Genomic DNA, 24,284 nt, shown 5'->3' on the forward strand with positions numbered 1-24,284 from the left:
CACTGTGACATCCCACTCGTGGGATTAGTTGAGGTTCCATTATAGCCTAGTTTGTCTAGTGACGAGGTGGCCTTCATTTTCATTTCTCCGATCTCCACAAGAGGGGGGGGGGGGGGGGGGGGGGACGGCTTGACTGATGGCGGTGAGGGATACGGGCTGGCTGGGTCGTATGAGCAATTAACTTAAATCACTGCTGGCTATAAGAATAAAGACCGGGAGCGACTTCACAACCACCCTCCGCCTGTTACCGGCCCCGGTCGGACTACAGGTGCTCCCTTGCACCTGCCAGTGCAGGCGGTGCCTCCTTCTTCCCACCCCACCCCTTTCCTGTCCTGGACGGAGGAGCCGGCCGAGGTAGACACCTGTGCCTAAGAAGTCATGCTTGCGCTACAACAGCTTGCTCTGAGTGTGCACGTTAAACACGCTGACCTGACCTGCGACTTAACAGAAGCAACCAAAGGCGGCAGTAGAGCCGCTGGTTTCAGTCCCCTCCCCTTTACCGCCTTTTGGGGCAAGCTTCTTCCTTTTTATACCTCTTCATTCCTGGTTTATCACTTCAGTTCCTCAGTAGGTCATCTAGAAATTTTTTCCATTAGTAGCATCATCCCACAGACAGGATAGCACATACCAAGGCCTTTGATATACCAGTCGTGGTGCACTGGCTGGAGCGAGAAATAGCCTAATGGGCCCACCGACGGGGATCGATCCTAGACCGACCGCACATCAAGCGTTCGCATATTGGAAAAGAAATCATAGATAATGCCATCTCCTAATATTTGAATACAACTTGGTATGGCAAAAACAAAAAATTAGTTTTTTGTCTTACATCCAGAATTCACTGTCTCCACAGTGGTGTTCTGGTGTAGCCAGACGGTGTGGGGTGCGGTAGGGTGGGGTGGGGCAAGCTCCTCTCCAGTTACACCCCTTTTTTCCCGCCAGTCTAGGGTCGATCCCTGTCGGTGTGCACATTGGGCTATTTCTCGTTCCAGCCAGTGCAGCACGACTGATTTATAAAAGGCTGTGGTATGTGCTATCCTGTCTTTCGGATATATAAAAGATCTATTTCTACTAATAGAAAATGTGACTATGTCAGAATTACCGAATATTTGACATTCAGTAGTCGACGATTAATAAATAAATGTGCTCTAGTGGTGTCGTTAGCGTCAAATGATCAAATCTACTCTGACATACTCGTCTTCATTAAAAACAATATATATATATATATATATATATATATACGGTTCTGCGTAATAGAATTCACGTCTGCTACTGTATAAATTGATGTACTAAATTGATGCATTAATCTACACAAAAGAAAGACACCGAGTTTGAGTTTTATCTTCTATTCACGTATAGTAAAGGAAAATTACGTAACATTGCTCATATCAAAATTATTTGGCGCCAAAATCTGATAACCGGTTCTCTCTAAGTCAATGAATAATTTTGACTGTCGACCATGTTTCAAAATGACAAACTGAAGTAAATGAAAGGCCGTCAGTTAGCGTCAACGGACTGACGAACCACAAAATTGTCATCGTTAAATAATATATAATAGCTTAAAAGACCATGGTCAGTGTCGTTTATAAGTAACAAACGGAAAGAGGTCATTACAGCGTATTAGTGATGTTTTTGACATTAAAGTTATTATTAATATAAGCGATTCGCGAGCGGATGTGCTATCTATTATAAACATTGTGCTAATAATTTCCATATCTCAGTTATAGTCACAAAGCAAAGGTTAGGCTTTTCCCAAGGCGCCTGATGTTTGCATACATTATCTCGTCTGCTCGTCTTAGGGGAAACATCTCACTTCAACACGCTTTATGTAACCATCTACAGGCAGATAAATTCAGACAGCCCTCTGTCAAATTCCTACAGAAATAAAAAAGGTAAGTCTGAAAATTACTAATTGCTATCTAAGTCATTTTTAAACAATTAAAGGGACATTCCTGAGTTCCCTGCAACTTTTAAGGAGTTAGCGACTAACCGAGCCTTTTTAACGATTGTAATTACATATCAAATATATTTTTTCTGCATAAAATATTAGTGGCTGTATATTAAACGTTTTTCTGATCGTTCTACTATTTTTACTAGGTTAAATTTCATTTTATTTCCTAAAATATCCAGTTTGATCTTCTTACAAATATTAAGGCGACCAGAAACACATCGAACATACAGACAATGATATTCTAAACAAGAAAATAGATTTAATATGTAAGTTTAATCGTAGAAATATTTTATTAGTCGGAAACATCTTACAATGCAACAAAGTCAGGAATGTCCCTTTAAATGTGCAATGATGTTACAGTTTAGTTATTACAATGCCAATGGATATGATCACCAATATGTGGGGCATTTCCTCAGGTAAAACAATCATGGACATAAAGCAAAATTCCGAAAAGTTTCCTGATTTCTAGAATACCTGTAATTAATTAAATCCTTTTAACCGTGTGGATTGCGGTCGCGGTAAGGTTTTACTTACAGTAACAAACACTCGTAACATGGAAAGATAAACACAACCGTAATCTTAAACTTAAGCTGCATGTACGTGCCTATTATCCTTCCAAGGTTCAAGCACAACCGTAATCACCTATGTAGAACTGTATAAAACCTCTTGGTGCTTTTATTTCAAGTTTGGTTTATTTAACGATATCACTAGAAGCCACAGATTACTTAATCATCGGCTACTGGATGTCAAACATTTGATAATTCTGACATATAGTCTTGAGAGGAAATCTTTCTACACGTTTAGTACACAATAGTAGAACGTTTGTTTAGTTTAACGACACCACTACAGCACATTGATTTAGTAATCATCGGCTAATAGATTTCAAACATTTGGTAATTTTGACATATAGTCTTAGAGAGGAACCCCGCTACATTTGTTTTTTCCATTAGAAGCAAGGGATCTTTTATATGCACCATCCCACAGACAGGATAAAACATACCACGGTCTTTGATATAACGGTCGTAGTGCACTGGCTGGAACGAGAAATAGCCCAATGGTCCACCGACAGGTATCGATCCCTTGCTGCGTTAGGAAAAGTGTTGCGGGTTTCCTCTGATGACTACGTGTCAGAATTACCAAATGTTTGACAACCTATAGCCGATAATTAATTAATCAATGTGTTCTAGTGGTGTCGTTAAACAAAACAAGCTTTAACTTATTGTCAATGAGAACATGTGTTCTATTTGGCAGCCTCAGTATGAATCTGGGCAATTTAACATGGATGGCTGATTGACTGAAACACATTTCATTGCATATAAACCGGCCTCGGTAGCGTAGTGATTAAGCCATCGGACTACTGGCTGGTAGGTACAGGGTTTGCAGCCCGGTACCGGCTCCAACACACAGCGAGTTCTAAAGGGATCAATGGGTAGGTGTAAGGTCACTACACCCTCTTCTCTTTTGCTAACCAACCCACTGTCCTGTACAGACAGCCCAGATAGCTGAGGTGTGTGCCCAGAACAGCGTGCTTGAGACATAATTGGATATAAGCACGAAAATAAAATAAAAATTAATGACTGCATATATAATATATTATACTACTCAAAAGAATTTAAGGGTCAGACGATATTTTCGACATTATTTTCTGAATGTCAATTATATTAGCTAGACCATAATGTCACGCATGGTATTGTTCCATTTTGACGAAAGTGGGTCTAAGCAACCCATAAATGAAATAAAATCCACTGTCATTGACACTATCGACTAGTTCTAATGGCGAAAACATGCTTACATTTGCACGTAAATTAGGGCGAAAGCGAAAGGTCTGCTAAGTGCCCATAACTTGCTTTTTCACAAAGCGCTTCATTTGCACGCTTTGCATGTGTATTCCATGTTCCCAATGCTGAATTTCCGTATAATTGGAGCTTGCGTTCGTGTACGGTGCACACTCCAAATTCGACAATGGTACGACGTCAACTGACTATCGAAGACCGAGGAAGGGCTATTGCTTGGCTTCAGGATGGCAATACGCAAAGAAATGTTGCTCTGAGACTTGGTGTCAGTCAGAGTGTCGTTGGCCGACTGTGGCAACGGTACCAAGCAACGAATTCTGTTCGAAATCGTCCACGTTCGGGAAGACCCCGAAGCACTACAAATAGAGAGGACCGCTACATTACCAATATGGCTCTACGTCAACGCACAACCACTGCACGCCGATTACGTGACAATCTGCGGACTGCGACTGGAACTCGAGTGTCTGATCAAACCATACGCAATCGTCTGAGAGCCAATAATCTACGCTGCCGTCGCCAGGCTGTTCGACCACCACTCCTACCACGCCACAGAACGGCCAGACGTCACTGGTGCACGCTTCATCTGCGGTGACAACGTGTTCAGTGGGATCGAGTGATGTTCACTGATGAGTCCAGGTTTAGTCTCCAGCTCAACGACGGTCGGGTTCGTGTCTACAGACGTCCTGGGGAGCGCTTCGCTGACGTTAACGTTAGACAACGTCACCGTTTCGGTGGTGGCAGCGTCATGGTGTGGGGCGGCATCTCTATCCACCACAGGACCCCCTCTATGTGGTGGATGGCAATCTGAATGGAATCCGCTATCTGAATGAGATTATCCGGCCGTTGGTTCTCCCAGGCCTTCAGCAGATTGGCGGCGGGGCAGTTCTGCAGGATGACAATGCCAGACCCCACCGCGCCAGGGTGGTAACGGACTTTCTCAGACAACAAGGTATCGCCAGGATGGATTGGCCAGCATATTCGCCTGACTTGGCCCCAATAGAGAACGCCTGGGACGAATTAGGCAGGAGAGTTCGGGATAACCATGCCCCTCCGGCCAACCTTCATGATCTGGGTCAACTTCTTATGGCAGAGTGGCAGGCCATTCCCCAAGAGTTCTTCAGACGTCTGATCAACAGCATGAGGCAACGATGTGTCGAGTGTATTCGCGCCAGGGGTGGATTCACACACTATTAAACGAATGTTCTAATGTGTAAAATCCATGTTTGACAACCTTCAACTTTGACAGAATGTCATGTGACTTTCTTGTATACAGTGACGTTTATTTGTGTTTTTTTGTAAATATGGAACAATAAATAAAAAATTGGTGTAGTTTACATCATCAATCTAATACACTCTGAAACTTATTTGGTTATAAATTGTTGACCCTTAAATTCTTTTGAGTAGTATATATATTATGCTGTATACAAAAGGACTGGGCACTTGTTTTCCAACTTACGAGGCTCTCTCCTATTTACAATATAACTGTTTTCAAGAATATAAACGGTAAAAAACCCAACAAAGTAAATACTTGTACATAGAAAAAAAGAAAGCTAAACAGACAAGTAATGCGAATGAACGTGGAAGTGGAAAGAGAAGAAAGGAAATGCAAGTAAATCATTTGTTGCTGGCACGGCCGATAGCAGATACCGTACGTATAATGAGATCACACGGTACTTTTGTCTGCTGTGTGTGTTATGCAATAGTCATTTAGCGCGTCCTTTCTTATGGTTATCTATGCATGTTATGCTCTACTGATATCACGCGCGCATTCTTTTGAACTTCCAGAGATATGCGTTCTGACGTAACTGTTATTATATGGACCCAGTGTAGATACCGCTGCTACCATATTTCTTCGCCAATTCACGCAGTTTGCGGGTGATATATTAATATATACCCGGTATATATATATATATATATATATATATATATATATATATATATATATATATATATTTGGGGTTTGTTGTTTTTTTGTTGTTGTTTTTTTTTTTTGGGGGGGGGGAGTTTGTTGTTGTTTTTTTCATACCCCGATGAACGTAAAAGAAATAACAGACAGTACTTAGTATATCTTAAGTAACTGTTTACCAAGTATGTACAATGTGACTATGTTCCTAGCCCAAATTCCTGGCTTTAAGATGAAAATTCCTGGCTTTAAGATGAAAATGTTTTTACTGACTAAAACATGAAATCCATCACCCGTGTGTCGAAGAAAGTATACATTTATGAACCATTTATCTAGCCGACAGGACCGGCCTCGGTGGCGTCGTGGCAGGCCATCGGTCTACAGGCTGGTAGGTACTGGGTTCGGATCCCAGTCGAGGCATGGGATTTTTAATCGAGATGCCGACTCCAAACCCTGAGTGAGTGCTCCGCAAGGCTCAATGGGTAGGTGTAAACCACTTGCACCGACCAGTGATCCATAACTGGTTCAACAAAGGCTATGGTTTGTGCTATCCTGCCTGTGGGAAGCGCAAATAAAAGATCCCTTGCTGCCTGTCGTAAAAAGAGTAGCCTATGTGGCGACAGCGGGTTTCCTCTAAAAACAGTGTCAGAATGACCATATGTTTGACGTCCAATAGCCGATGATAAGATAAAAAATCAATGTGCTCTAGCGGCGTTGTTAAATAAAACAAACTTTACTTTACTTTTCTAGCCGACAGGAATGGTGGAGATCGAAGAGACTGAAATACAGTCGACATTTTAAAAGGTCAGGTCAGGTCATAGGGTTTTACGTCCACATTCAGAACAAGCTGTTGTAGCGCACGCCTGTCATGCGCACGCCTGTCACGGCTCCTCCGTTCATGACAGGAAAGGTGGGGGGGGGGGGAGAGGAGGGACAGCCTGCACTGGCAGGTGCAAGGGAGCACCAGCAGCCCGACCAAGGTCGGTATCAGGCGGGGGAGGGTGGTGGTGGTGCTATGGAATTTGTAATGGAGCAGTTAATATGCCAAAGAGAAAAAGGTGCGCAACTTTGATTGAGGAATTTGGGCGCAATTTTCAACGGTCGGACAAAAGGAAAATGGCCATTTTTTTATTTTTTTTTAAATCTGTTTCTTTTAAAGGGCAGGACGTAGCCCAGTGGTAAAGCGTTCGCTCGATGCGCGGTTGGTCTGGGATCGATCCCCGTCGGCGGGCCTATTGGGCTATTTCTTATTCCAGTCAGTGCAGCACGACTGGTATATCAAAGGCCGTAGTATGTACTACCCTGTCTGTGGGATGGTGCATATAAAAGAACCCTTGCTGCTAATCGAAAAGAGTAGCCCATGAAGTGGCGACAGTGGGTTTCCTCTATCAATGTCTGTGTGGTCCTTAACCATATGTCTGACGCCATATAACCGTAAATAAAATGTGTTGAGTGCGTCGTTAAATAAAACATTTCTGTGTTTTTTGTTTTGTTTTTTAAAGCAGCGAGCGTTTGTTTTTCGTCGTTTTAGAACTCAGGCTCAGCCTATTTTACAACTAAGGCTGTGTGGTGTAACAAAATATGATAATTTCGACACATTGTTGAAAGAGAGAAAGGAAACCCAATGTCGCCACATATCGATAAAAAAAAGTTTAAAGTTTGTTTTGTTTAACGACACAACTAGAGCACATTGATTAATTAATCATCGGCTATTGGATGTCATCAGAAGAAACCTACATTTTGTCTAATGCAGCAAGGGATTTTTTATATGCACTTTCCCACAGGCAAGAAATCACATACCACAGCCTTTGTCCAGTTGTGGTGCACTGGTTAGAACGAGAATGGATCCATCGAGGTGGTTCGATTCTGCGACGCAAGCACTCAGGCGAGCACTCAACTGATAGAACTAAATCCCGTCCCCAACCCCCCCCCCCCCCCCCACACACACACATGACTTCGAATTGGGTGTGTGTGGGGGGGGGGGGGGGGGGGATTTAGTTCTATCAGTTGAGTGCTCGCCTGAGTGCTTGCGTCGCAGAATCGAACCACCTCGATGGATCCATTCTCGTTCTAACCAGTGCACCACAACTGGACAAAGGCTGTAGTTTGAGTATTTGTTAAAACAAATGCTTATGTGCATAATGTTTCTGACACATAGCATGTACTGAGGTACATTAACACTCCTTTCGACTGAAGCACCATCACTCCGCAATAAACCATCACCTCCTGTTTAATTAGTCATCGCTAGGGTGACTACAAGTTACACTCAGTCTTGTATTTCTGATCTGTGATTCCTACAACTGACGAGTAACATATATATACATGTATTTCACAACACCAAGAATGTGGGTGAGACGTTGAACAAGCAAGGATATGTGTATAGCGATCAGATAACGTTTCAGCTGGAGACAAAACCAGAGGAATTCCAGTGGTATGTGACTGGAGGTTTGTTTAATTCCTCATGGGTTTATTCTAAGGGACTGACAGGACTGTTTTTGTTTTTGTTGTTGTTGTTTTGCCATTATTAAGATGTTGCCGACTAACAGAGACGTTTTAACGACTAATATCGGTCTCGGTGGAGGTGTCGTGATTAAGCCATCGGACATAAGGCTGGTAGGTACAGGGTTCTCAGCCCGGTACCGGCTCAGGACTACTCAGAGCTAGGTTTAACGACTCTGTGTAAGATCACTACACCTTCTTCTTTCTCACTAACCACTATTAAACCAACTAACAACTAAGCTTTTGTCGTAGACAGACAACCCAGATAGCTGAGGTGTGTGCCCAGGACAGCGTGCTTGAACCTTAATTGGATATAAGCACGAAAATAACTTGAAATGAAATGACTAATGTTACATGTTAAATATATTTCCCCTGTACAATATGTCAGATAAAATGTCAGTGCTTGTATATTAAATGTGGTTTTGATTGTTCTGATGTCTGTACTATATAGATCAAACTTCATTTTGTTTCTTAATATACATTTTTGTCGAAATACATGGTAAAAAGGTTTCAGGCCGAATGTGATAATTTTTTCCAGCAATGGGGGGGGGGGGATGGGACTTGCTCCCTTGTCCCTCCCCCAACCCTTCTCGTACGCTTATGGTCAAAATAGAGATATTTTGCATGTAATCACCCTACATGTCGACCAAGTAGTTAGAATCCTACTAGCTGATAGCTGTTTTTCTTCCTTGTTGATTGTTTTATATCTAATTGTTGTGCGTGTATTTTTACGAAAAATCAACTGTTTTTGAGTCATTTAGCTGTTATATGATGAAGATAACAAATCATAGTGAAGCGATATGAACTTCCCCATATATTTTAATTCTTTAATATAATTTTGAAATATAGGTACAACACTCTTATAAAATATATCATTTTAGTTCATCTTTTATTGAGGTTTTAACTAAACTGCCCAAACGAAACTGTTCCTGTATGAAATGAATGGTGTGTGTGTGTGTGTGTGTGTGAGAGAGAGAGAGAGAGAGAGAGAGAGAGAGAGAGAGAGAGAGAGAGAGAGAGAGAGACATTTAAAAATAATTGTACATATATGTATTTTACCTTTATCCCTCCTGCTTTAAAATTAATTTCTTTACAGTTGATTTGAATGTGAGATTACATCATGGACTTACATCTGAAAAGTGAGGTATGTTGTCATGGTTTGTTTGTTTGTTGTGTGTGTGTGGGGGGGGGGGGGGGGGGGGGGTTCGGGGGTTGTTGGGAGTTGTTTGTTTGTTTTGTTTTGTTCGTTTTTTGTTTGTTTGTTTGGGTGGGGGTTTGTGAGTTGTTGTTTTGTTGTTGTTGTTGTTGTTTTTGGGGGGGTAAACACATAGTTTAATTATTGTTAATTATTGTTCTTAATAACATGTTGTTGTGAATGTATATAAGATCACCTACACTGGAATAGCCAGGATTTTATATTGGGTTGGGGCCAAACCACTATTTGGGGAGAGGGCAAGCAACACTATGTATTTACAAAATTTAATACGGTCAAAAAAGAACCCCCCAAAAAAGGCTTGATTGGGGGTGGGTGGGTATTGCCACCGTGCTCCCTCCCATCGCTACGCCACTGAGCACCTAACATGTTGACGAAGGTGCGGACCTAACAAAAACCGCCATGAATCTACAATGATGGAAGAACAGTCCAAATAATTCCATACGTGCGAAACAAATATATTTAGGAAGTAAAATGAAAGTTGAGCTATTACAAACATCTGGACAATTTGGATAAACAGAATACTGATATTCTAAACACAAAATGCATTTAATAGACCATTTTGTATAACGCACAGTTAGATGCTTTAGTCCAAATCACTTTAATGGCCCCGAGAATATGGTTACATACGTTTAAACCACGAATGGTATACAAAAAGGCCGTGGTATGTGCTATGCTGTCTGTGGGATGGTGCATGTAAAAGATGCCTTGCTATTACTGCGGAAATGTAGCAGGTTTCCTCTCTAAGACTATGTCAGAATTACCAAGTGTCTGACATCCAATAACTGATGATTAATAAATCAATGTGTTCTAGTGGTGTCGTTAAACAAACATTTAAGCTAAAACGGACTGGTAACAACAAATACTGTACTACGTTATACCCATGCTGGTGATACAGAAAACACATTGTATATATTATAAACAAACATATATATTTGTTCGTCAACAACATGTTACAGTTACTGCAGGCTGTAACCTCGATCCCTTTAACATTGTTTATGAAGACGTTTGTTTTGTTTAACGACACCACTAGAGCACATTGATTAATTGTATTAATCATTGGTCAAACATATGGTCATTTTGACACAGTCATAGAGAGGAAACCTGCTACATTTCGCATTAGTAGCAAGAAATCTTTTACATGCACTATCCCATAGACATATATATATATGCATCGTTTTGTTATCAAAAATAATATTATGTCACTTTATTAAACTATCCAACGACTCCGATATTACTGCATACGACGACCTTTCCAAGCAGCGTGAGATCAATTATTGGAAGTAATTTTAAAGGTTAATAATAGCTTCACTCGGATATCCTATCTGAAATTACCACGCTTCACTGCACGACAAATGACACCCAGTTTGCACACATGCGCTTCATTCGGATGTAGCGGGATGACAGGATAAGTGGTTTTGAAAATCAAACATGTACATGTATATTGGACAACTATATTGTACATGTTACATATATAAAATGTGTTTAGATTAAAATCTGTCTTGGGGTTATTACTTTTCATGGGCTATTTCTCGTTCCATCCAGTGCACCACGACTGGTATATTAAAGGCCGTGGCATATGCTATCCTGTCTGTAGGATGGTGCATATAAAAGATCCCTTTCTGCATTAGGAAAATGTAGCGGGTTTCCTTTGATGTCAGAATTACCAAACGTTTGAAATCCAGTAGCCAATCAATGTGCTCTAGTGGTGTCGTTAAACAAAACAAACTTTAGATTAATTTTCATTGTAGGCTCTCCAGTTGCCAGTTTGATAGTATGCTATTACACATCTCAATGGCGTTTAGTTAGCTGTGCGGTGTTGTGTATTATAGAAGCATAAAACTGTATTCCAGTGGAGTATTTCCATGATTTTCATAAAGGTCATTATGATAGTTAACACTCCCTTTAATGGGGTTGTGTTTTGTTTACTTGAAACGTGGAAGTATGAGGAAGTGTTTGCAATAACTCGGTTTTCATGTCAGGACTTAGTATAATATTCAGAGGTTCTGTCTTATACACTTCGGAAATGCTAACAGTTTAACAGAACATGTATTTAATCCTCAGTTTTGCAATGATGTATTGTTGCAATAAACACAAAGCTATGGGTGTTATTTTTGTTTGTTGTTGTTTTAAACGCATTTTATTCCATTTTCTTCCGATTTGAACCAAATCCGTTTTCATTTACAGTTGTAACCCAATATGGCATTTGTCCACATGCTTAATTTATATGATATGACATTTCTAAAAGAAAATATTAAGTGAAATACTCATTGCGTTAATTATGCCTCTCAGTATATTATTCTTGAATCTCTAATTCTTTCTCTCTTTCTTTCAGATTAGACTTCTCTTGTGCTTAATATTATTATACAGTGTCGTATCTGACTCGAGTAAGTATAAAAACAATCTAATTAAAATTAGCTCCACTGGTTAATTACTATTACCTGTGGATCTAACACCACACCGTTGGAGCTCATGTCCAGTTGACCTTTCATTCGACCATTCAAAACCTTGCTTACCCCATGATGGTATAGCCATAAAATCTGTTTATACTAGTATACAATGCAGAGTTTATTACTGCACTTTTCCCCCTGTTTTTTAATGTTGAAATAGACCAACAAGTTCGCCCATTGCATAAATAGTCTTGCCCGATATTTTTAGAATTTGTATGCTCCCGAATAACGCTATAAACGGCAAAGTGTAATTGGTCGATATTTAAATTGTTATTCATAGATGAAATGGTAGACCCAGTAGAGCTAATTTTAATCAGATTGGTTCAGCAAAGATGTAAACATGACACGTCAGTGAATATTTCAGAGGCAAATTTTGCAAATTAAAAAAAAAAAGCTTCCCCTACTCACCAAAACAAAATGTAATAATTTAACAAAAATAAAACAAAACAATAGCCCAATTTGTATGCTCCCGAATAACGCTATAAAAGGCGAAGTGTAATTGGTCGATATTTAAATTGTTATTTATAGATGAAATGTCACCTGGACATGGGTGTCCACGCAATACTGTTAGATCTACTGGTAGACCAGTAGAGCTAATTTTAATCAGATTGGTATAAACACCGGGTTCAAGCCGACTGTCAACAATGTCCAAAATAACCGCCTCCATTTTGAGAGATGTTTAATTTCTATAAAGTGTTTGCTCGGGGTCCATAACAACTTCTGCTTTAAGACAACACATCACCATTTGTCGTGTGGTTACTTGCTGTAGCAACTTAATATAGTCCGGTTTAAGAAATAGTTTCTGATTAAAAAAAAACCCAACATACTACAAAATTCTGATATGCCTTTTGAAATCTTTCTTTGATGATTAGTAGTATGCTGACCTCTGTAGTATTTAAATACTAGTAACCCATTGGTTTGAAGTTACTTGTTATATGTAGTACTAACTGATAACAACTGTGCAAGTGGTATAGTGCCACTTGTATAACAGCAACACGGGGCGGTACTCTGACTGACATGAGGGTGGCTGACTGGAAAATCTTGTTTGTTCTAATACGCGTGTAGCTTAAAGCAATGAACGTATTGTATTGAACTGAACTGAACTGAATTGCATTGAACTGAAAAAGACTCCATTTACAGTTGACCCACATATTACACCGATGCGATTGTCAGAAGTTGAAAAAGGTTTCAATCGTACAAAATAAGATGAAATTTCAAATGGTCTATTCTATATATTTCTGAATTTCCAATGTTATTGATATAACCTCTTTTTAAATTGATAACTGACTGTTTTCTTTTAGAAAGGTATGATGCCTACGTCGTGGTGAAGGCTGGAGCACTGAGGGGCAAGGTGACAGGGCATCCTCCTGAGAGCCCTACAATGGAATTACAAGAGTTCCTGGGAGTTCCGTACGCAAGTCCTCCAACCGGAAACAGGCGCTTTGCCAATCCAGAGCCACTAGAATCATGGGAAGGTAATAATCATGTCAAACAATATGAGTTTAAAACTAAACACGAACAATATATGTATACATGTATATAAGTTATACCTTTTTTTAGTTGTAAGACTAATAATTATTCTATAAATCTTAACCTTTACAATGCTGTGTATTTACGATCGATAAAACAAAACCAAGTGCTGAAATGTATTCTAGTTGTTGTTGTTTTTTAACATATTTTAGGTACTAATCTAAATGTAATAAACAATAAATTATGTTTACTAGATCAAAATGTTCAGACTTTAAAAGTTAAAGTTTGTTTTGTTTAACGACTCCACTAGAGCACATTTATTTCGTAATCATCGGCTACTGGATGTCAAGCATTTGGTAATTTTGACATACATATAGTCTTAGAAAGGAAACTCGCCACACATGTTTCCATTAGTAGCAAGGGATCTTTTATATGCATCATCTCACAAACAGGATAGCACATACCACGGTCTTTGATACCAGTGGTGTAACAATGGGGGGATCGATCCTTGACCGACCGCGCATCAGACGAGCGCTTAATTATCACTGGGCTACGTCCCGCTCTCCCCTGACTTTACGTCATTAACGATATGTTCACAAAACAGGTTATTCCAAAATACATTACTCTTGCAATGTCTCAAGAAAAACAAATTACGCAAAGAATTGGTTCAGTTTTCCTTGGAGAAATACACTGGCTTTTAGCCAATTGTAACACATGACTTGTTATAATCTTATGTAATATCGTTCGTATGGTATCTGTATGAGGTACTCCTATCGTCTGTATTGAAATCGTCTGAATCGAAATGTTATTTGTTATTTACGCTTGTGTAAGGATCTCACAGATAGATAACGAAAGCAAATCCATTATGGGCTACGTTTCGATTAGTAGGAAGGGATCTTTTACATGCCCCATCCCACAGACAGGGGAGTACATACCAAGGACTTTGTTACACCAGTTATGGAACACCGGCCAGAACAAGAAATAGTCAAATGAGCCTCCCGCTGAGCAACGTCTCGCTTCTCTGGACTGTCAAATACAATGCGAACTGGTGAAGGCTTGAATCCTGTCAGTATATATTTTGTGTTTTGTACTAACTGGAACTGCATGGTACATGTTCTTTTTATGCATTTAATCCAGTTGGTTGTGTACTTAACTCTCACAGGAAGGAAGGAAATGTTTTATTTAACGACGCACTCAATACATTTTATTTACGGTTATAATGCGTCGGACATATGGTTAAGGACCTCTGTGACGTTTTTGTTGTGTTTTCTAGTGAACTAAACGTGCTATATTACATATACTTTATATATCTCTGATCAAACCTAGAAGAGCCACGCGGGTATACTGCCCGTTACAGAGAGATCTAATAAATATACAGTTAGGAGAGATATTTGGATAATCGTGTTTCATTCAGTTACGGGTATTATAGGATCCCCGTGACAGGAGACAGATACTGAGAGAGGAAACCCGCCGTCGCCACTTCATGGGCTACTCTTTTCGATTAGCAGCAAGGGATATTTTATATGCACCACCTCACAGACAGGATAGTACATACCACGGCCTTTGTTCCACAAGTTGTGGAGCACTGGCTAGAAAGAGAAATAGCCCAATTAACTCTCACAGAGTCATACTGTAGTCTATCACTGCTTCAAATCTACTCCAGGTACGCACGACGCAAGAAGATACGGACCGTCATGTCATCAGCGGATTGAGAAGCCCAAAGATGGTTTTTCTGGCATCACGATGTGGAACCCGCCAAATCAGATGGACGAAGATTGCTTGAATCTCAACATCTGGACCACTCAACCCAGGCCTCAAAAGGCAGCAGTCATGGTACGACTATGTAATTCTAGAAGTTCTCTGTCTTCTGAACGAAGGAAGGAAATGTTTTATTTAACGACGCTCTCAACACATTTTATTTACGGTTATATCGCGTCGGACATATGGTTATGGACCACACAGATATTGAGAGAGAAAACACGCTGTCATCATTTCATGGGCAAGAGGCCAATGGGACTTTGGGGGAGGTTTGGAAGGGATCGTTAAAAAATTAAAATATATAATAAAATTATAACTGTCGCAAAAGAAAATAGGGGGGGCGGGCCCCTGCCCTCCTCCCCCTCCTAGATCAGCCTCAGCAACCACCCCTCACCCTCTAGGTGAATTAGAAAAAATTGGGGGTCAAGCTGCTCACTTCTGAGATAACGGGTAGCGTCTATGACTACTCTAGTTCCGCACAAAATTCGAATACTTTTTTAGTTTTTACAGGTACCCCATACATGTTTCAAGCACAAGGCTACTTGACACAGCGGTATTAGATGAAATAAAATTGCATATCTTTTTTGTCCAGATGAAACAATTTTTTTTTTTACAACCAACACACATTTATCACCAATCACAGGACTTGTGGTGTTCACTTCTCTATTAAAAGTTTGGTGCACCTCGATCTTTGACCCAGCCGGAGGTTGTTTGGTTTAGTACTACCTATATTCAATGATATTCCACAACCAATGTTCATTACAAAAACCTTGCAAATGGTATTACCAATGTAGATATATTAAGCAAGAGATACTAGGTATATTAAGCCAGAGGTACTTAAAGCATAACTATACAGTTATGTTAACGTCGTAACATCACTCTCTTTTTGGAGATCAGCGGCTTTGAATAACGTAACGACCGTAGATAAATATTATAGATCCTAAATGACGTTGTGCAATTCGGAATAAATGTGTTTCCTCTCAGATTTGAAATGTTTTTGAGTGGTGGTTTTTCTCAAAACGAGAAAAAAATAATTAGGCAATTATCCTATGAGTATGACGATATCATGATTTAGGTTTGTAATACACGAATTTAATTCGTCACACTGTATCGTTTGTTGAAGCATTTAACTTTGTTCTGTTTGTAGGTCTGGATTCACGGAGGAGCGTATGAAACGGGAACGTCGGCGTTGTCGATTTATGATGGAAAGACTCTGGTTGGACTTAACGATATCATCTTAGTTTCCATTAACTACAGGCTTGGTGCCTTTGGTTTCTTGGCAACTGGTGATGGTAGAATTTCGGGTATGCCGAGTAGTTAGCTTATTTTATTAAATAAAAAGAAAAGAAAGAAAGAAATGACGCACTCAACACATTTAATTTACGGTTATATGGCGTCAGATAGATGATTAAGGACCACACAGATATTGAGAGAGGAAACTTGCTGTCGCAACATCATGGGATACTCTTCGATTAGCAGCAAGAGATCTTTTATATGCACCATCCCACAGACAGGATAGTAGGCCTACATACCATGGTCTTTGTTACACCAGTTGTGGAGCACTGGCTGGAACGAGAAATAGCCCAATGGGCCCACAGACAGGAATCGATCCTAGTATATGTGTATGGATTTAGGTATATGTATGTATGGATATAGGCAGGTAGATGAGTGGGTTGGTATGTAGGTACGATCCTTTTTATTCACCATCCCACAGACAGGGCAGTACATACCACGGCCTTTGATATACCATAATAAAAGGAACACATATGAATGAATGGCGATCGAATATTGTTTTTTTTTTAACTTATTAAATCAAACGTATATACAAATAAATGACGAATGAATAATAATTAAAAAATAATAATAATAATAACAAAATTAAAAATTAAAAAAACATGAACGCAAACATTTATACTCCAGTGTCGAGATAGGACGCTCGGAAACGCGTGCACACATACATGTCCGTTCGGTGGATAGATATCTTAAATTAGAAGTTCTATGTTCTGTATTTTAGGAAATTTTGGAGCTATGGATCAAATTATGGCTTTAAAGTGGATTAAGGATAACATAGCAGCTTTTGGAGGGAATCCCGACTCTGTGACTATATTTGGCGAAAGCGCCGGTGGAACCAGTATAGACTATCTGATGCTGTCCCCTCTCAGGGGAAGCCTGTTTACTCGAGCTATTCTGCAGAGTGCCGCCTCAGATTCTCCACTCTTTTACATGAGGCCAGAACAGGCAAAGAAAAGATCTGCCATATTCTTCCAACGTCTGAACTGCACGAACGATAATCGGATACTGAACTGTCTGCGGCAAAGTCGCGTATCACCCAGACAGATCATTGAATCTCAGAAGGTCGTGTCGGACTTCGCGTTTTCGTGGGTGCCAACGGTGGCGAAACCGTTCCTCCCCGAGAAGCCGGACGTATTACGGAATTCAGTTCCGTACAACAAGACTCGGGTGCTGCTAGGGGTTACGAAGGACGAGGCGACTTACCTTCTGCTCAACTTCACGACGTCCTTTTCTAGAGACAACACCTCGAACGAGCAGACGGCCCAGGATGTGAGGAAGATCATTTCCGTAATGAACCCGGATCTCTCCGGAGACAGACGACAAGCGATCTACCGCCACTACATGAGGGGTGGGAGCGGCGATGTCAAAGACTTGATCAGAAATCGGAAAATATCGAGCGATATCGTCGGTGATCGGTACTTTGTGTGTCCGGCTGTCCGGCTCTCCGACAGGATCGCCCGAGCTGGTCAGGACGTGTTCCTGTACTACTTTGCACACCGTCCCGTCAGTGAGGTGTGGCCGTCGTGGATGGGCGCCTACCACTCCATAGAGATACAGGTAACCTTGGTGCACCCCGCACCAGCCTGAATTATAAGTGTTTTTGCTTTTGTTGTCGTTTTTGTTGGGTTTTATTTGATTTTTGTGGAGGGGAGATGTTTGGGGATGGGGATGTCGCTCTTTTTTTCCCTTTTTGTTTTGGTTTTGGTCAGTGATTCCATGAAAAGTGTTTTGGTGTTTAAAATGTTCAGTTTATATATAATATATATATATTGAGTATTAATATATGTAAGGAGGGATGAAAGGTGCAGTCAGTGTTTTGGGGTTTTTTGCACTGACAATGCATAAAAGAACTATGTTTAAGTTTATATAAGTTCAATATATGACGGCGACATAGGAATATCACAATCTCTAGTGAAGCTCACATCCAGTGGCGTAGCGTGGGTTGCCAGCGCCCGGGGCAAGGCAAGTATTTCGTCCCCTAACCAGTGGACCGTTAGTACTCCCTTCCACCAGTCCAGAATTTTGCTGTGTCCATGGCAACCGCCCCGGTGGCCCCGCCCACGGTACGCCACTGTTCACAGCCTTGGGGGTGGGTGGGGGGGGGGGACGACAAGCCAATTCTTTAATCTTTATTTCTACAGAGCGGGACAAAAAACGTAAATGTTCGTCCTCGAGTAAGGGGGTCTGTGACACACACACACACATACACACTAATACACACACGCGCACACACTCACACACACACACACACTCCGTTTCTACGAATCTGCACGGAATACCAAAACATCTTCTTATCTTTCAGTTCGTGTTTGGTCTACCAGTAACCTTCCCTGACCGTTACAGTAACGATGATGTCATGCTGTCTCGTCGTGTGATGACGTACTGGACCAATTTTGCAAGGTTTGGGTACGTACCACGTAACAAGCTAAAACTAGTGTTTTGTACCCATATGTATAGTAACACACACACACTCACACACACACACAGACACACACACACGCGCACACACACACACACACACACACACACACACATATATATATATATATATAGTGGGGCGGGGCGTAGCAAGGGATCTTTTATATGCACCATCACACATATAGGATAGTACATACCACGCCCTTTGTTAAAGTGTTACACCAGTTGTGGAGCACTGGCTGGAACGACAAAATAGCTCAATGGGTCCAGCAACGGGAATCGATCCGAGATCGATCGCGCATCAGGCGAGTGCTGAAAAATAATGTAATAATTACATAATATTATTATTTTCTATATTTTCAGAAACCCCAATGATCCCGAACTGCTCGAATGGCCGCAATATGATGAGGATACGATGTCATACATGGAGTTGAATTTAGCCTGTACGGTGCATACAGGCGGCTTACGGAACGATCAATGTACGTTTTGGAATCAACTTAGAACCTCCTCTAGCGGAAGTAGATTTAAGTCTGTCTGCATTCTGGGAAATGTAGTTACAATGCTACTTTACTTGTTTATTACACAATCCATCATAAAAATGTATTAATTCAGAAAACTTAATAAATAGGGGCAATAATATATTAAGTCGACTTTCAACTAGGATGGGAACATACTTTTTAGAGTTGGAGGGATAATGTCCCCTGTCCCCCTCCCCCACACATCCCCGCTTTCAACGTCAATATAAACTACATTATATTGATAACATAGAGTTTGTTATTGAGTCTGAATTATAGAATATATAGAATAAAGTATTTGTCAAGCTAAAGTTAAGTACATTTTTCGGTGTATTAAATTAACTGGTTTAGATTAATTAATGTGAAAATAAGAATCAACGTAAATTTTATCTTGAAATCACTAGGCCTATATACACTGGCAAGATATGATAACAAAATTTCTATTTTCGGTCACTGACCACAAAATCTAGCTTTTTGGGTACTGAACTACTTTTACCCAAATTATAATCAGCAAAGGGATAATAATAATAATTATAATAATAATAATAATAATAATAATAATAACAACAACAACACCACCACCACCACCACCACCACCAACAACAACAACAACAACAATAACAATAACAATAATAATAATAACTGTTTATTGTCTTAAGATATCAGCTTTATCCTGGTTCAGGTCGAATGGCCTCTCGGCATTCGCCATTCTAACCTTCGCGTGATACCGGTACAGCCGATATCTTAAGAGAGTAACAAGTTATTATCTATCTATACCTATTACCTAGCACACAACAAGTATTTTTCCAAACATAGTTTTTTATGACGTTTTTTTAAAGTAAACTGAAGCAAATGGACCTAGTTAGAAGAAAAACACAAAATGTTTTTAAATATTTTATCATAAATCTTGTTCAGTAAAGATGTAAACAAGACACGTCAAGGAATATTTCAAAGGTCAATTTTGCAAATTTGAAAAAAAAAAGAGCTTCCCCTACTCAGCAAAGCAGAATGTAATAATTTAACAAAAACAAAACAATAGTCCAATTTGCTTTGCTATCTTAACTAGCTTTCCTCCAAGTTATAATGCGTTTGACTACAGCCTGTGTTTTACATCATTAAGCAAACGCGTTACGCAGGAACGTGTCTGCTAAGAATATGTTATAAATTGGGTTGTCTGATTGGAAAATGAATCACCTTTGTTTACTTTGCTACTTAATTTTTTCATTCATTTTTTATTTATTAATTTATTAATTGGTATTTTTTCTATGTTTGTTTTTCTCTCATATCGTACTTGTCTTTGAATATTTTTTGTTTTTGTATATTCTTGTAATAGATGTAGTCGCCGTTATTGTCATAATATTGTCATTATTGTATGTTATTAGGAGAGGGTCTCGTAAGTTGCATAACTTGTGCCAGCTCCATTTGTACCTTATATGCCATAAAATATGTTTTCAATCAATCAACGCGTTACCCGTCTGCCGAAATTGTGCACAGAAATACAGAAATGTTGGAAAATTTTACACTTTATAGTATTGCCACATATTGACAATCACTTTACAAATAATATGTCCTATCGACGATATCATTATGTAGTATTTTTGTTTATTAAAGGGACAGACCCTAATTTTTAAACACTAAGACAGGTTTTTTTACCTAGACTAGTTTCAACCCGTAAAAATGGACACTAAGTTTGGTTAATTTACAAACCTGTAACAAATTTGGATGCAACAGAGTGAAACAAGAGTCTGTGACGTTGAAATACCCTTAAAAATAGACTAAAACGCGACTCCATCAACGTTACTTCTCAGACGCACGTGCGTTTTTAAAAATTTGAAAAATGCATTTTGTAGTATTAGAAACAAGGATGACCGGAAACACTTCGGTTGTACGGAAATGGATAATCTAAACAATAAAATATAAGTAATGTTTGATTTTAATTATCATAAACGGCTCTAATAGTGAAAAATATGTCTTAGTGTTTAAAAACCAGGATCTGTCCCTTTAATTTAAAATACATCAGCCCCTACCCGTGAGGACGAAAATGTAGGGTGTGAATTTCCCCTACTCTATATGTATAGCTGGCCAATATGTTACGGTTTAAAGGGACATTCCTGAGTTTGCTGCATATTTTAAGATATTATCGACTAACAGAGACTTTTAGTGGCATAAAATATTAGTGGCTGTATATTAAACGTGTTTCTGATCATTCTAATATTTGTACTAGGTTAAATTTCATTTTATTTCCTAAAAACGATTTTTTCGTACGTACGAAATTATTTGAAGACAAAATCCAGTTTGGGCTTCTTACAAATATTAAGATGACACTGATATTCTAAACAAGAAAATATATTTAATATGTAAGTTTAATCGTAGACATATTTTATTAGTCGGAAAAATCTTACAATGCAGCAAACTCGGGAATGTCCCTTTAACGACCATTGACCAAATATAAATATGTTCCTTTAATCATTATTGATTGAATGAAGAAATATGTTGCTGCGTTCACAGTATGTATATCTTCATAAAATAGTTAAATATACTGTATTATCGGCATAAATTTAAATTAATTTCAAGTCGTATTTTGACCTAGATTTTTAATCTTTCGAACTTTAAGCTTCTAAATGTAGTGAATAAAGTAGACATAATATTGTGATATTTGTTTTGTTTTGTTGGGGTTCTTTGTGTGTGTGTGTGTGTGTGTGTGTGTGTGTGTGTGTGTGTGAGTGTGTGTGTGTTTTGTTTCGAATTCTTTTTGTATTTAAAAAAAAAAAAAACGTCGACTTACGGCAAACGTTATTAGGCGAAAAAGGTTTTCCCGTTAATCCTAATTTTGACTGTTGATTCAAAACATTTCTTAGACGAATTGTTTGTCGGTTTCTTCCTTTTGTTTTTTCTACGAACTTGTTTTTTTTATGTCAAAAGTAAAAGCCCACCTACCATAAAAACATTAAAGGGACATTCCTGAGTTTGCTCCATTGTAAGTGTTTCCGACTAATAAACTATTTCTACGATTAAACTTACATATTAAAAAATATTTTCTTGTGTAGAATATCATTGTCTGTATATTTAATGTGTTTCTGGGCGTCTTAATATTTGTTAGAAGCCCAAACTGGATTTTGTCTTAGGTAATATATTTTAGGTAATAAAATGAAATTTAACCTAGTACAAATATTAGAACGATCAGAAACAGGTTTAATATACAGCCTCTAATATATTATGCAGAAAAATATATTTGATATGTAATTACAATCGTTAAAAAGTCTCTGTTAGTCGATAACATCTTAAAAATTGCAGCAAACTCAGGAATGTCTATTTAACATGTTATGTACAAACATACTAAGTTTTGATATTTAGATCATTACATATAATTAATATTGAATTTCGTTAGTTACATAAATATTTATATGTATATAATTCGGTCACACAAAACCATCGAAAGTATCAACATAAGGCTAAACATTTATTTTCATTTTAAAAAAAGGTGATTTGTTTTAAAACAATGTGTTTTACTGATTTATATATTTAAATATTTCTCATTATTTTATATTAGTCAGTTTCAAGTATATATATATAAGTCAATCGTTTTTGCGGAAAGACAAAGAGGAAACCAGTAGCATTCTCATATGACAGTAACTCTGTATGTCTGTATGTCATGTTTATGTCATGTTTATGTCATGTTTGTATGTCTATATGTCATGTTTATCCCATGGTTGGATGCTTGTATGTCATGTTTATGCCATGGTTGTATACTTCTTCATATGTCACATATATATCCCCGCCATTAGTTTTCCTTTGGAGATGATAGTAATAATCTGTGTACACTTAATATGCAATGTAGATGGGATTTTTTGGACAATCATTAATAAAGTTATTCTTTTCTAATCTGATGTCAGGAGTTTTTTGTTTTAACATTTTCTTTATCAACTACATTTTTAAAAATGAACACTATGCAACTTCACAATTCTTGAAACTTGGGCCGAGTTCAACCAAACCGTGCAGAAAAACGTCCGCAAGACTGGTTTATGCGCTTCACGTCAAACCAAATGGACACGTCGGACACCAATTAAATAGTTCGCGAACGTTAGCGAAACGTTTGCTGGCTGAATTTGCCCCCGTTTAACTGTCAAAAACATCAAAGCTATCTTTTTCTCGTATTTGAATGAAGCAGAACTAAAACAATATTTTTAAAGTTATAACGAAACTGTAGCAAGTGACGATATTTTGTGCTTATACTTTAATCGACACAAACTGCAGATTCGTTTTATTAAAAAAAATTAATTAAATTTTGCATGTCTCTATGGTCGGTCTAGAATCGATCCCTGTCGATGGGCCAATTGGGCTATTTCTCGTTCCAGGTAGTGCCCCACAACTGGTGTAACAAAGTCCGTAGTATGTCATATTCTGTCTGTGGGGATGCTACTAATCGGAAAGAGTTGTCCATTGCTTTTTTTTTGTGCTTTTTTTATTTTATTTAACGACGCCACTAGAGCACATTGATTTTTTTTATCTTATCATCGGCTATTGGATGTTAAACATATGATCATTCTGACACTGTTTTTAGAGGAATCCCGCTGTCGCCACATAGGCTACTCTTTTACGACAGGCAGCAAGGGATCTTTTATTTGCGCTTCCCACAGGCAGGATAGCACAAACCATAGCCTTTGTTGAACCAGTTATGGATCACTGGTCGGTGCAAGTGGTTTACACCTACCCATTGAGCCTTGCGGAGCACTCACTCAGGATTTGGGGATCCGAACCCAGTACCTACCAGCCTGTAGACCGATGGCCTAACCACGACGCCACCAAGGCCGGTTAAAAGAGTTGTCCATTGCGTGGTGGCCCTTAACCATATGTTGTGAGATGGTACACTTCGCCCCAAGCTGGAGTACCGGACGCATCGAAAACAAAAGAAAATGGCTGCCCCAGTTAGCAGAAATAATCACGTGTGTTTTTTGTTTTTATTAACTCTCAAATTACGCGTTTTTCGTTTGTTAAATAAAGTGTCAGTGTTGGTTGTCCGAGTA

The 24,284-nt window shown here is 39.0% G+C and overlaps 1 protein-coding gene across 1 annotated transcript; it reads left to right on the plus strand.

The window, feature by feature from the left end:
• Positions 1-1,794: 1,794 nt before the first annotated feature.
• On the plus strand, positions 1,795-20,975 carry LOC121391215 (acetylcholinesterase-like). The gene is made up of 9 exons (XM_041522918.1): positions 1,795-1,889; positions 9,240-9,287; positions 11,692-11,743; positions 13,108-13,281; positions 14,940-15,109; positions 16,182-16,338; positions 17,049-17,884; positions 18,630-18,733; positions 19,109-20,975. The coding sequence occupies exons 2-9, from the start codon at positions 9,264-9,266 to the stop codon at positions 19,350-19,352; spliced, it is 1,761 nt and encodes a 586-aa protein (XP_041378852.1). The 5' UTR covers positions 1,795-1,889; positions 9,240-9,263; the 3' UTR covers positions 19,353-20,975.
• Positions 20,976-24,284: the final 3,309 nt, after the last annotated feature.

Source organism: Gigantopelta aegis, chromosome 3 (genome assembly GCF_016097555.1).
Source record: "Gigantopelta aegis isolate Gae_Host chromosome 3, Gae_host_genome, whole genome shotgun sequence".
Taxonomy (NCBI): domain Eukaryota; kingdom Metazoa; phylum Mollusca; class Gastropoda; order Neomphalida; family Peltospiridae; genus Gigantopelta; species Gigantopelta aegis.

Bases quoted from the DNA above. Each gene is read 5' to 3' on its own strand.
- LOC121391215 (XM_041522918.1), top strand. From the start codon at position 9,264: ATGGACTTACATCTGAAAAGTGAG. The intron at 13,282-14,939 runs GTAATAATCATG...AATCTACTCCAG, and splicing joins GCCACTAGAATCATGGGAAG to GTACGCACGACGCAAGAAGA. The intron at 16,339-17,048 runs GTATGCCGAGTA...TCTGTATTTTAG, and splicing joins TGGTGATGGTAGAATTTCGG to GAAATTTTGGAGCTATGGAT.